Below are 14,927 nucleotides of genomic sequence, written 5' to 3' on the forward strand. Positions count from 1 at the left end.
TTTCATATTCATTGACTTACTTTTAGTCGCATTAATTAAATTAATGAAATCAAATCAATTAATTGTTATTATTGTATTGAATACTTTCAACTTGTCATGTTAACTATATTTCTTCATAAGTATAAAAAATTTCTAGCTTGAATATTGACGTAAAAGGTGACAGGTTACTTTCTTTTCGTTCTTATTGTCTCCAATCTAGTTCTATTAATTAGTGAAAAATTAACGTTATCGGTTGCATATTCGATATACAAATCTAGTCGTTTCAGGTATTACGGTGGTGCTTGTTTTATGCCGTTTAAAATGTGCTTCATTTAGTTTAACAACGCGCGCAAATAATGATAACATAGCAATCGGCACCTTATTTAATTGTTCGCGGAGAAAGAAACCAATATATAATTGTCATTTAATTTGCTATATAACTACCAAAGTTTATACACGATAAATAATACTTGTATTATGAAATCTTCAATTACATAGGTATTGCCATAACGACCAATATCTAGAAACACTAAAGGTAATCGCTTTTCATGGTATTGTATTATTTTTAGAATGCCGTGATTCGCCGGAATAAAGAAACAAGGAATAATGAAATCGTGAACATACCGCTAGCTCCAATTAAACATGAGCAATACTCCCGGTTGTCAATATACATCATCATCGGAAAGCCCTTGACATTCTGATGCAGTTTGCCGAAGATACCACCCTTCCAAATGGTCAGCATTTTGTGTTATTAAAAGTTGAAATTCATGTAGTTATCTACTTCAAGCAAATCGTGCATTCATCATAAGCCGCTTTTTTATTTTCGACAGAGCCACCCCAACTACAACCCATGACAACCTCAACTTTGCGCGCTTATAACTTTGTCAGTTTTTGTTGGATTGACTTGCGATCTTCACGAGTCGATTTGTTGTTACAAAAGGATTCTTCATTTTTCTCACAACAAATATTGATCGATTACAGCGCCATCTAGTTCTGAAAATGTGAAACCGATGCGTTTCTTCATACATTTAGTCAATTTTCCCATGCAAACTTTGAGCCGTTTGCGGAACCACTTCTAATGTACCAAATGAGCTGAAATTTTCAGGGAAGCTTATTGGCCACCCAAACTATTATTTTTAGGTGCAAGGTTTGAAATTTCGCACTTTGCATTTTTTCCATGCAACTTTGGGCCACTCTAATGCAGAGGTATACACGGTCTCTATAACAACGTTTGCTGCACTAACATTCCTTCCCTTCTCCGATGACTGTAAGGACGTGGCCGGCGCCGTTATTAACATTGTAGAATATAGAACTCTCAAAACGTGCACATTGAGAATGGATAGCTACTCCCAGGCTCCATTCGTTGATTCTCTGTGCAATTTACAATTGTTCTGGTCAATCACGGAGTAGCAACTACAATTATCCTTAATATGTTTATTTAGGCCCAAAGGCTGTAGCTTAACGAGGCCGATAATTCGTTTTTTTTAATTACATGGCACATATTAGTGGGGGAAGGGAAAGTCGTGTTTAGGGGCGGCTTGCTCTCCTCTTATGTAAGTAAAGGAAAAAGGTAGAAGGTGGGATACATATTGTGTAATTGACATCGTCGTTTGCTGGTTGATCGTTGTGGCGGATATGCACACTTTGTTGTAGTGGTTTCCAGCTTGTAATCGCAGAGGCGAGGGGAGGGTCGATATTTCGGATAATTGTTGGCACTCCGATGCTGCCATGATGTTCTCTATATCATCTGCATGTGAGGTAAGTCATGATGTTCTGGATAGACGGTAATCAAGAACGGTATGCATCGAAAACTTGTGAAGCAATGCCATATTGTAGATACAGGGATAGGTTTGTGAGATTCTACTGTGAATGAGAGAGGGGAAAATGTATTAAAGCCAAACAACATGCTCGATGTCGTGATGGCCGTTCTCACAAACACAATGATTACTTTCGGCAAGCACTATACGACGGAGTTGCGCATCAAATGTGTAATGGTTTGACATGAGCCTTGACATTGTACGAATAAAGTCCCGGTTCACATCCAAGCACTTAAACCAAGCATTCGTTGATACTTTGATAGCTTTTTGTAGAATGTTTGGAAAAACACGATTTGCGGTGGTAACTGCTATTCAAAAACTACTTAACCGATTTGTGTCGAATTTTGCATGCACATTCTGTGTATAAAACACCTAACCCCTACGTTGAGTTTTCCAGACAATTTTTCAATTAGGGCTTCTTTACTCATTTGAAGAAATAATACTTTTTATGAAAAATTCCGCCATTTTATGAGTGAAAAACCTTTTAATTGAAAAATTATCTCGAAAAGTCAACGTCCGAAAATAAGTCCGTAAGTTGATGTTCGATGCCATTTTTAATTTCGCCCACGCATTCATTCAACAGTTTGTCAACTCATGTTGTGCCTTCTGCTGTTCAGTACACACGATCCCTCACTGATAATATCTTCAAGACATACGCACTGCACAGTACAAGGCTGTTCGGAGCAAGAGGCTGACATTGAAGAACAGCTTCGTAGAGCCTTCGAGCATACTGAGTGTTAATGAAAATTAGACCTCTTCACATCAGAAACAGAAAATACAATGTCATTTCTATTTCATTTCTATTTTTCTGACAGTGGTTGATTTTGGGACCTGACTCTGTTAGGGGTTAAGCACAAACGGTATGATTCTGGCTCTAACCCATTTACATTTACATTTTGACAAAAGTTACAGTAGCACCTGACTCAGTTTAACCACAAAGCCATAAGTCACAGGATTAAATTACTAAAATGTTGTGATATAGATACAGTAAATGTTCGGAAACTGGGCTAAGACGGCTGCCCAGTTAGCTAATGCCGCTCGCTAACTGGGCTGATGTGTCAAATGCAAAAATTCACTGGGGGGCGATTTCAATGCTAAAGAATATTCGGATGTTTATATTATGGTTTTGAAGTCGATCAATTAATAGGTTACCCAATAGTATCGACGAATGCCCTTCACTGTATGCTCAGTGAACTGGTGAAACGAATCGCTAATTTAAGACAACCTAACTCCTAACAAGCAAGGGTTAATATTTTTCTCGATTGATTGGTGAAATTTAAATGGATATTTGTCAACATTGTTTACCATTCGCTAACTCCTGGCTAGTTTTGCCATCAAATTGTCAAATTACGTTTGACGTCTATGTTTTGACGTTTAACTGCTTTTTAACTGTGCTGCAATCCAGTTCGTCGTGGAGCACTCTAGTTAGAGTGTGGCCATAAGGCCATGACGTATCCAAACGAGCATTAAATTTGACGTATTCACAATAGAAATACTTCAGATTTCTGCTCATTTCGATACGTCAAACTCGTGTTGGCCACACACTAACTAGAGTGCTCTAGTTCTTCACTGTTGTGCTATCCAGGGTGGCCAGATAGAATTCCTTAATATCGGTAGGGTCACTAAAAGTTTATCGGTAGTTATTGGTAGGCCGGGTTTTTGTCCCAGAAACGTAGTATTGACATAGAATTGTAAAATACTGACAACACAGATCTCAGACCAAATCCAACCCAAAAAATGAATGTTAAGTAGGATGTGTAAAATCAATAAAAATCGGTAGTTTTGGTAGGAATAACAAAATATCGGTAGTTTTGATGATGATGACGGTCCCACCTCATACCCCCACAAAGGTGTGAGCTGAACGATTTATCTAAAAGATAATTAATATTTTGATCCATAACAAAACCAGTTAACAAAAAGAAACGGACTGGTTCAATTTGCAGACATAGCTTTCCTTCAAAAGAACGTAACCAGATACATTTCGAATATTCCGCCAACAACTAGGGTCCATCAAGAAAATTTCCATTCCGGGAAGATACTTGATAGAATCGGGAATTGAACCCAATAGCTTCCATTTCCGATAATTCTCTGTAAGACTCCTCCCGCCTGACCAAGACATCGGTACTACCACCTGCTAAGGTGAGCAGTGACGAGCCTAGTGGCAGTGCAGAGTCCGGTCGAGTTATATCATCCACATCAGACCCCTTTATTGAAAGTTTCCTACCATTAACCCAAGGCAATCAAGGGATACTCCTATCCGAGAACATCCTTGATTGATCAGAAATTGAACCCGATATCTAGTAGTTATCAGAAGGAGTCATCAAGCCCCATACTCAACGAGCTAACTCCGTTATTACCACTATCGCAGCAATAACCGAACTTAACTCTATTGTCGAGCAAAGTCAACACAACTCCATCATCAAATCAGACCCTGATCACAACAAAAGTCTAAAAGCTTCGATTCAACCCGATGAGCTTTTAGTGCTGGTCACCATGTTCGATTTCAAGTTAGTCTCTATCTGCTTAGCGCGCGCGTGGCTCAGACTTTTGTAGACATCTCATTATTTTTTAATAACTTTAATAAACAAGTAACAAAAATCCATCATCATCATAGCGAATATAATAACTTAGTGTGACTAAATGCAAATAATAGAAGAGAAAAAAAAAATACAATCTTCGTGGTATTTCATAGTTATTCAAATAACTCCAAAATATAAAAATTCAAAAAATCTATCTACAAAGCAGATTTTACGTGTGAAATACATAGTGTTTTGAACTCCGCGAATGTTGCTGCACGTTTAATATGCCTAGGCATCGAATTGAAAAAACTTATTCCTTTGTACAACAAGGAGTTCTGTGATCTACTAAATAAAAAGTTTGGTGTTCTTGGATCTGACGCGTTTCTAGTGTTGTACCTATGCACATCACTTCCTCTTTCAATTCGATCACACAAATATCGAGGCAGCATTCCATTAATAATTTTAAAAATGAACACCATTGTTAAGTAATAAATTCTTTGCTTCACAGAGAGCCATTGTAATGCGCTTAGCATGAAACTAGAGGAAGTGTATCTGTTACATTTTAAAATTAATCGCATGATTCTATTTTGCAATCGCTGTAACCTCAATATTTGTGTTTGATTGGCAAGAAACAAAATGGATGGGCAGAAGTCAATATGTGGTGAAACAATAGATTTATATAATAAAATTTTACTACTAATTGTTAAATCATTTTTCAGACGACACAATATACCATACTTTTTAGCAATCTTTTTGATGACATTGTCGATGTGAGACTTAAAGGTTAACTTGTCATCAATGATTATTCCAAGATATTTTAATTCACTAACGCGATCAATAGTCTCACCATTTATTTCAACGTTAACGTCAGGCCTAGTATTAGCCGAAGAGATGATCATATATTTAGTTTTAGCAACATTTAACTTTAATTGTTTAAATTTTAACCAACGCGCAAGGGAATGCAAATCTTCGTTCAAATGCGCCACGGCTTCATCTATATCCTTAGCTGCAATGAACAGAACAGTGTCGTCAGCAAACAAATTTAAGTCACAAAATCGTAAAACTCGCCTCATGTCATTTATATACATAATAAATAAAATAGGACCTAAGACACTACCTTGCGGCACTCCAAGAGGATTGCCGAGAGGACTAGATACAAAATCGTTAAAACTAGTTTTCTGAGTTCTATCACATAAATAGTTTTCAAACCACTTATGCGCTATCCCTCCGATACCAAATCGCTCTAAAGTTTTCAAAAGTAATGGTCTCGAAATTGTCTCAAAAGCGCGTTTCAGATCCAAAAATACAGCAAAAATAGTCTCTTTAACCTCGATTTTCTCTTTCCATTTTGCTAACACTAGATTCAAAGCGGTTTCGCAAGAGTGTCCCTCTCGGTATCCCGATTGCTCCGGAATTAGCAAATTATTATTATTCAAATAACTCATCAGCTGGCCCTTAACAACAAGTTCTAAAATTTTCTTTAATGTGTGCAACATGTTAATGGGGCGGTACTCTTCGGCTTTATCCGTTCCAGTAACTTTGGGAATAGGAATCACAAGTGATTCCTTCCAAACTGTCGGCACGTGCCCAGTTTGTAGCGATTCATTTACAAGGTCCAGCAGATCGTGCCCGATGACATGAAAGCAATCCTGTATCACTTTTGCATTGACATTATCGATACCAGCCGATTTTCCCAAAGAAAAACAAATATCTTTCAATTGTTCAAAAGTGATTGGGTGAAATCCATCAAATCTACAGTTAATATTAATCGGCTGTGTTATTTCCGCAGGTTCACTGACCAGCTCAATACTTTGATTGATCAGTTGCACACTGTTAACGAAATAACTGTTCAATTTTTCAGCTATTATTTGCTCAGATTGTTCTTCTACCCCGTTAAAAGTTATGGACTGCGAGGAACTAGGTTTAGGTTTAATTAAATTCTTTAGGATTTTCCATAACTCTTTGCTGTTGTTTTGATGTTGATCGATCTTCCTTTGAATGTACTCACATTTGGTCTTTTTCAAAGCTCGTGAATAAATATTTCGCGCGTGTGTGTACCGATTCCAAAGACGTTCACTATTAGTTCTGCAAAATTTCTTGTACTTTTTATCCCTTTTGCGTTTCAGGCGCAAAAGATCTAAAGAGTACCAGCTGTTCGAGTTATTTAAATTAATATACTTTTGAGAAACTAAACTATTTGTACACTCTTTTAACACATTAGTTAGAACAGCTGCCTTGTTATCCAAATTTCCATTTAATTCCGTAAAATCCAGGCTTCTCGAAACCAGTTGAGACATGGCTTGTTTCGAATATCTTTTCCAGCACTTAATTTTAACTTTATCCTCCTCACGGTTTGGTTCACTCTCCAGCAAAATTGAAATTGTCTCATGATCTGAAATTTCACAATCGGCCTCTACATACGAATGAACCCCATCAAAATTGGAATACACGTGATCTATCAATGTTCTACTGTGTCTGGAAATTCTTGTAAACTCACTAACCGTTTGCTTGAAATTGAAAAACTCAGCCAACTGCTTCAACTGATTCGAATTTTGATCGTTGAGCCAATCAATATTGAAATCGCCCGAAATTACATTAAGTTTGCTTAAATCAACGAAATTCTCCCACCAGTTTTCTAAAATTTCTAAAAATCGTCGATCGCCAGAACTAGGAGAATGGTATACTACTGCAAAGTTTCCCATCTGCATGCCTCTTTCAACTGATATACCCAAGAACCAATTATTATCAACTGCTTCGTTTAACCGAACGTTGAATTTAATCGATTCTTTGGCGTAAATAGCAACTCCACCGGTATGTCTGGAATGAGATAGGCAAAAAGCAACTTTATAACCTGGAATGCTATACTGATCAAATGCATCAGCATTAACAATATGTGTTTCTGATAGAAAAACCAACAATGGACGTTTGTTTTCTACAAGATGTCGCATTGAAACAAAGTTTGTAGACAACCCAGCTATATTTAAACATAATATTTCAGACAGCCTCCCGTTTGTTAGTTGCTATTCACTCAACAAAACGTTGCTTTTTTCGATTCTAGCAGTCTCCGATATACTGAACACTGCTTACTAAATGCCGCATGGTTTACGTCCAAATTCATTTTGCGTTCACTATTCTTTTTTATATAATTTACACATTTAAAATCAGTTGACGAGCATTCAGATGTTCTATGTGCTCCATTACATCTGGAGCATGTTTCTTTATTAACGCATCCCGTACTCTTATGACCAAATTCTCCATAGTTGAAGCAGCGCAGCACGTTAAAGGCCTCTAAAACAGAACACCTATCCCAACCAATGTTCACCGTACGGGCTGACATCAGGCCGCTATAAGTGTTCTTATCAACTTCAATTATAACATTGTATTTGTTATACTTGAAGCGTGGATTTTCAAAATTGGCAACAACTTTAACATAATCGACCGGAATGCCCTCATTCTGATTCTTTAATAAGTCAACGAAAACTTCCTCAGAGTATCGATCACTCATCCCCATTATTTTCAACTTCGGTTTACCGGGTATCGGTATAACAGCATTATACTTTTCACCCAGATTGCTTACAATGTTTTCTTTCACCGATTCAATATTATCCCGAGTTGCACACTCCACAATAATCGAGCCATCTTTACCGTTTTTAAAGTTGCTAATTTTGTGCACCTTTGGATCTAATTTATTTTTTAATTCATTCCTCGTGTCGTCACTCGATTGCAACGGCTCGACTGGTTTAATCACAATGACCGGGCGAGCCTTACGTTTCGTTTGACTTCTAGTTCTAATTTTATTCGTCCCAGTAGCTCCCGACAAAACATTCGCGTAAGTAATTCTACTATTTTTATCAAAAACCTCGTCATTATTTCCATCATCGTCTATTTCAATTAACATCGGTTCATCTTCTTTATTCGTCAAAATTTTTCGTTTTCTACTGGGATTCCCGTCAGATTCAGAATGAACCTTCCTATTACTAAAATTCCTCTTTCTGTTCATTCCAACTAATTCAATTTCACGCTTAACATTTTCATTTAAACAACTTTTCAAATCTTCCAACTTTTTGGCAACACTGTTTTCCAAGCTAGCCAATTTACTCTCGAGAGAGTTGTTAAAAGACCTGATCAGTTTTTCTATTCCGTTTTCTACTGCGATGTTTATCTGTGCATCGATGTTTTTTCGGGCATCAGTGAGAGACTCAAAAATGGAAGCGAATTGTTCCATCTTCTTATTCAACTCAATGGATATCGAACTAACATCCTGCACACCAGAAGACTGATCTGATAAACACTTCGCACACTTGTAGCAAAGACTTGCATTATCAGCCACCCAATTTACCATGGCTTTTGTTAGCCCGGAACATTTTTGATGATATTTATCACCGCAAAAAAGACATACAACCAGGCCTTCGGCGAGACTCACCGTGCTCGTACACTTTGCACACAGGCCGCTCATTATAGGCAAATTAAACTACAGCTGGAGAAGCGGGACAATACCAAAGAACAATATAACACTGCGTCTTCCACTGCGGGCAAGCTTATAAAGCCAGCCGCAGCGAAATGAAATCTGAAAATCACAGAGCAATAATAGTCTGTATGACTACACACTATACTTATCTGAATGATATTTCGATTAGCAATAGGCGCCCACAAAGTTTTCAACGAAAAGTAAAGTATTTCACACGATTTAACCGATTGATGTTTACGCACTCTTTCACACAAGTTACCATATTCACTTTCACAAAAGCAATCCTTGGTCGTCTGTGAATCGGTAGGGAAGACCAAGATCGGTAGGACTACCGATAAATCGGTAGGTCTGGCCACCCTGGTGCTATCTTATGAAAAGCGCAATTTAGCACATTTCGACAAAAAGCGATTTTTAAAGCTTGAGATTGAATATCTTGAAACTATGGTATAAACAATTCAAAGAAGACAATTGATGCTTCTACCTATTCTGTATTAATTTCTCAAATAATACGAAGATCGGTTGACTGTATTGTGAATTTTTACTATAAATGTAAACAAAAGTCGCACTCACACGTGTCATAGGTCCCCAATCACCAATTATTAACTTTTATTCATATCTTTGGCTTCGTTTGGTCTATAAACAACCGGTGCGATGCATTTTGAACGAAATGAGTCAGGGAATCTAGAAAAAATAGTTATTTTAGGTTACAGTGTTGCTAAATATGCTATATTTCCAGTTCAAAACTTAAACTGCATTTTTTTACAATTCGTGTATTTATGTTTTGTAAATGATTATGCCATTGTGTTCCTCAAATGGTTTTACACATAAAAACATCTTATACATGAAGATAACTTGAGCCAATCCTACGACACAGTCATTTGAAGTAAAAAAATAAAAATTTCTCAGCACGTTTTTCGCTCTATCTCAGTAACCAAGCAGAATATCAAAATTCTGAAAACGCCACTTTGCAGAGAGTTTTTAGACGGTAATATGCAACTGCAACTTAGTTTACCTCAAAATTGCGTTTGTCGTAAGATAGCATAACAGCGACGAGTTACCAAAGGCCCAGTTAAAAAGTAGCTCAGTTAAAGAACGCCCAGTTACCGAATGATTGCTGTAGTTCTTTTCCGAAGACTTTTTTATGAAAATATTTTGATGATATGTTTTGTGTTGCGAATTTCAGGTTACGGAGGAGGCTATAACGACCGAGGGGTTGTAGAGTACAAAAATCGCGAGGAATCTGATGATGATTATGATGAATTTGGTCGCCGAAAAAAGAAAAATATAAGCAATGAGCCTGGATCCATTAACACTGATGTAGATTTCTCGAAAAAAACAGTAAAAAAATCTGCGATCAATGAGGATGAAGACGACGACGATGACGATGATGATAATGGCGATCTTTCAAAATATGATTTGTGGGGAACCGATGCCGAAGACAACAAACCTGATAACGCAGTAGAGACAATTGCCACCAAGGGAAGATATTATTCATCAAGCTCGTCGTCTTTAAATTCCCGGTCTAGATCACGAAGTCCTCGGTAAGTGACTTTATTTTTTGTTGGTGCATTTAACTCGTAATCGCTCATATGTGCTCTGTAAAAGCACGTTAAACCATTTGTGGCCTTATTCCCAGAATCATGCCACCTAGTAACTAGAAAAAAATACCTTTATTTATTTATTTATTTATTAAGGCTTTTTGAAAAATATTTCAAGTATACGAAAAAATACAATGAATCAAAGATAAAAATAATTTAATAATTTTACCACAGAGAATAGACGTCCATCTTCAGCATTCAACTTGTGTAAAATCTCTAACGGTTTCGAAGGTAGTTGGGATATCCAAACCATGTGCGCTACTGTCGTCATGTTTTTTATGGCTGAGTTCGACAGAATTGACAGCGGTTATTCCTCTACCCAGTCAAACTAGTACGGAACCGGTTCGGACCTTCAGCATGAATTCCAGCTCAAATGCATCAGCCGATAGAGACATTGTCGGTTGTTTTCTTTGAGCAAGATTCCATACTGAATCCATTCATGATTTCGAACCGGTTCCGGAATGGATTTGACGGATAGTTGGGATAGGTTGGTGTGGCGGCGCTAGTGTTTATCGTATATTAATTCAAATGTTTACACACGTTTTTTAAATATTTTTGTTCGATCATGGATGTCTGTTCTCTGTGATTTTACCGTCTATCCTGGATTTACTGTTTTCCGGTCCTTGTGTTCAGAACGTCGTCGCTAGAGCTTTGGTTTTCGCTGTAAAAAGTTTGGTGCTTTTTGTGTTTTCGAGTGACTCGGATATACTGCCATTCTACGCCCAATTGTACCATGTTCCAAAACTGACAACTGCAAACATCGCGAATGGAGATGTATTGTAATAGCAATTTGCAGAGAAACAGTTGCTTCTTTAGTCTTCCGGCCATCACATTACATGATTTGGTATTCTTAGTATGCATAACAAACAAAGATGTGACACAAGGTGCTAAAAACGCACAAAAATCCTGTCAATCCTATTTTTCATTGGATGTTCATAAACAATGTCGCGTATTGACAGTTGGGAAAAAGCCACGAATTACCGAGAGAAAAACTAAAAATTTTAAACGGGCTAGTAGAGCGGGCACATCCTAAGGTAATCGAGATGTTACCACCCAAGGTGGTTCTGTCGGGCCGTTTAGTGCGTGAGTGTTACTGAATTGATATCCAAGTGATCATTACAATAATGGGATCTGCCAGTATGGTGGTCGTAATGGTCTCCCAAGTAACAATCTTATTTCAAATTGGTTTTATTCAAGTTTCATGGTAGCTTTATCAAAGCATGATAAAAACCATTTGGTTTTATCATAGCTTTTATCAAGTAAATGTTATCTTCCAGAATTGATAGTTCTTAAGAGTGCTTGAAGAACACTTGTAGAAACCTCTATAAAACCCCTCCTTCGATAAGTGTAACAGCACTTAGGAGTAGTTTTAACAGATACTTGAACTCTTCCTTAAAACCTAGATTTTTAACCTTCATAAACCTAAATACTAGTTTTATAGAAGTCTTATGATATTCTTCATCAAGTTCAGTGTATCAGGAGAAAGCTGCTATAAAACGTTCTTAAGACCACATAGTTCTTACAAAGTGTGCATACCCTTGGGAAAGAACATTCTAATATAAACATATAAACTGTCACGATGGACGCCAACAAGTGGAAGAAGTTGACTCGATGCCCTTCCTGATCGCATACAGGACATAGTCGAGCCGATCCATATAACAGTTTTAGCTTTCGCCTTGAAAGGTTGTGTTTGCTGATTGGTTGTAGCAACCAAGGCTGTGCAAGCCGTGAATAGGCTAGAAGTTTGTGTACCGTGTCAGTATTTGGTGCTGTGTTGGTGCGGAGACAGGCAGGATTGTTGGCTACGAGAGCGGTCGTTTGGTGGTGGTACCAAACGATAAGCGAGTGTTGGTGCGAAGGCAGCGAAGTAGCCACGCTGCGTAGTAGGGGAATACCTTTGGACCCATAGGTATGCGGCGGCCCCACCTTGGTGGTGGTAGTGGTTGCGCTGCATACAGTCGGCGCTTGTGACGGAGTGAGACAGAGCTGCATCTTGTTGGTGCAGCGTCTCGCTTCATCATCACTTATTCATCTGTGCTAGTGCAGATACGGGCTTTTGTATATTTGTGTAACTAGCCACGCTGCGTAGTAAGGAAATACCCCTGGACCCACAGGTAAACAGCGGCTCCATCTTGGTAGTGGTGATTGCGCTGTGTTCAACCCGAGCGTGTGACAGAAGGAGACAGCGTGAAACTGCAACTCTTCGAAGGACAGGTAGATTTTTAGTATAATTTTGCTAGTGTTAGTATTTAATAAACTTATTGTGTATGGTAGGCGAGAAGGAATCCTCCATTTCACAAGAACAAAATTCTTCTGATCCCCCTCTTTCAACTCCCCCTAGAATAAAATTATACCCTCAAGGGTCTTCTGGACCTTGGCAAGTTTTCTTCAGGCGGAAAAGAAAGGCATTAAACCTTGTGCAAATTGCACGGGATCTGACTTCACGATTTTCGGCTTTCGTAGTCAGGTAGCTGATACGGATCAAGCCACGGTAACCTGCGCAAGGCAAATCGAATAAACCGCCGTTGAATGGATTCGATTCTTTCCGCACCGTTCATGTAGATAGGACTCCACACTGTAGAGCTGAACTCGATGATTGGGTGTACAAGTGCGCAATATAGCGACTTTAGGCAATATACGTTGGTGAAGTTTCTAGCTATACGCATGATGAGGCCCAGCGTTTGTGATGCTTTACCGACGATGAACGAGGCGTGTTGCTTGAAAGTGAGTTGGTTATCCAGCATGACTCCAAGATCTTTAACGTGAGTGACACGATCGATTTCAACACTCCCCAAGGTATATTTGAAACGGTTGCTTTTTCCTTGTGAAGGAAATCACCGAGCATTTACTCGGGTTGACGATCATTCGATTTAAATCGCACCAAGCTGCGAAACTGTCGAGTTGATTTTGCAGGAAATGGGCATCAGCAATCGAACGAATCTGCATATACAAATGACAGACGAGGTCCTTTCAAAACATAATTCACATCGTTGAAAAACAGTAGAAAAATTATCGGACCAAGGTGACTCCTCTGTGGGATACCGGAGGTAGCATTGAAACTATCTGATTGAAAAACGCCTACGGTGACACTCATCGACCGGTCGGTAAGATAGCTGTTGAACCACCTAAGGAGTGAGTCGTGTAGTCCTAGTCTCTTCAGCTTTGCAACAGTTATATCGTCATTAATTTTATCGAATGCTGCCGATAGATCAGTGTAAATAACGTCCGTTTGATTCCGTTCCGCCATGCTCGCAGTGATGTATGATGTAAGACAGCAAATTCGTAGTGGTCGACCGTCTGGGCATGAAACCGTGTTGGTCATCGCTGAGGTATTGCTTGCAGTTAGTGAAAAGAGGCTCCATGACAACAAGTTCAAACAGTTTTGAAACAGCGCATAGTGATATGATGCCGCGGTAGTTTTCGATGTCATTTCTTTTCCCTTTTTTATATACAGAAAACATATGCGCATATTTCCAGCACGAATGGAAAAATCCCCTTGGATAAGGACAGTTGGAAAAGGCGACGGAGTGGAGACAGCAAGTAGTCGATATGATACTTCAAAAGAACAGACGGTATTCCATCTGGTCCTGGTTTGTGAGTTGACTTCAGTTGGCGGGCTGCTCTCGTAATCATCGTATCATCCACGTCCATTTGACCAAAAGTCTGTGTTTGCGAAGGGACGTTTCTGGCGGTTAATACTTCTGCTTTAAAAACACTGGCAAACTTACTGGAAAAGAGACGACATTTTTCATTGCTATCGGTAGCCATTTCACCATTTAGAGTCATCGACAACGGAAGGCCAGACTCTTTGCGTTGCTCGTTGATATACCTCCAAAAGGATTTCGGGTGCGATTTGAGTTTGCGTTGAATATTGTGCTTGTGATGTGAGTGGCAACGTTTGCTCACCTTTTTGTACTCGAAATTGAGCCTCACATAGTGGTTCCGGAGTGACTGAGTTCGGTATTTCGTAAATTTTCTCAAGGCTTGCTGTTTTAAGTTGCCGTAACTCGACGGATTGCCATGGGAATTTTCTCTCATCCCGGTTTACTTTCTTCGGGACGAATCTATCGATGGCATGCGCCATGATATGAGTGAAGGTCTGTGCTGCTTGATCAACATCATTGCTATCGAGTAAGTGATCCCAGTCAAGCTCAAATAGAAAAACAGCGATGCTGCGGTGGTCTGCATTACGATATTCGTAGAAAACCGGATGAGGGTCATTTTCTTGGTTCAGCGAGACAACAAGAGGTTTGTGATGAGGTACAGTTTTCACCAATGGAGCTGGTGCGATAGAGATAGTTGAAGCAACGTCCTGGGCACTAAGAAAACAAAGATCCAAACTGCGGCTGTTTTCGTTAACCATGTCGTCGATTTGAAAAAGTGTACCTGCTGTGTAGCTGTCGATGAGGTTGATGCAGCTTGCGTGAAACACGGAGTTATCAGGGTCAGGATACAGGAACCCACTGTGAGATGGCTGCCACGACAGTCCAGGTAGGTTGAAGTCGCCTAATATAACGATCTCGTCGACTGGAGTCATACTTGCCAT

The 14,927-nt window shown here is 38.9% G+C and overlaps 1 protein-coding gene across 2 annotated transcripts in view; it reads left to right on the plus strand.

Moving 5' to 3' along the window:
* LOC131691991 (zinc finger Ran-binding domain-containing protein 2-like) overlaps window positions 1-14,927 on the plus strand; it is a 218,233-nt gene that overhangs the window by 95,996 nt on the left and 107,310 nt on the right. For both annotated transcript variants that reach the window (XM_058978811.1, XM_058978810.1), the window contains exon 3: window positions 9,967-10,324. In XM_058978811.1, coding sequence (XP_058834794.1) covers window positions 9,967-10,324 — 358 coding nt within the window. The remainder of the gene's footprint in view (window positions 1-9,966; window positions 10,325-14,927) is intronic.

This window comes from Topomyia yanbarensis, chromosome 3 (genome assembly GCF_030247195.1).
Source record: "Topomyia yanbarensis strain Yona2022 chromosome 3, ASM3024719v1, whole genome shotgun sequence".
Classification (NCBI taxonomy): Eukaryota; Metazoa; Arthropoda; class Insecta; order Diptera; family Culicidae; genus Topomyia; species Topomyia yanbarensis.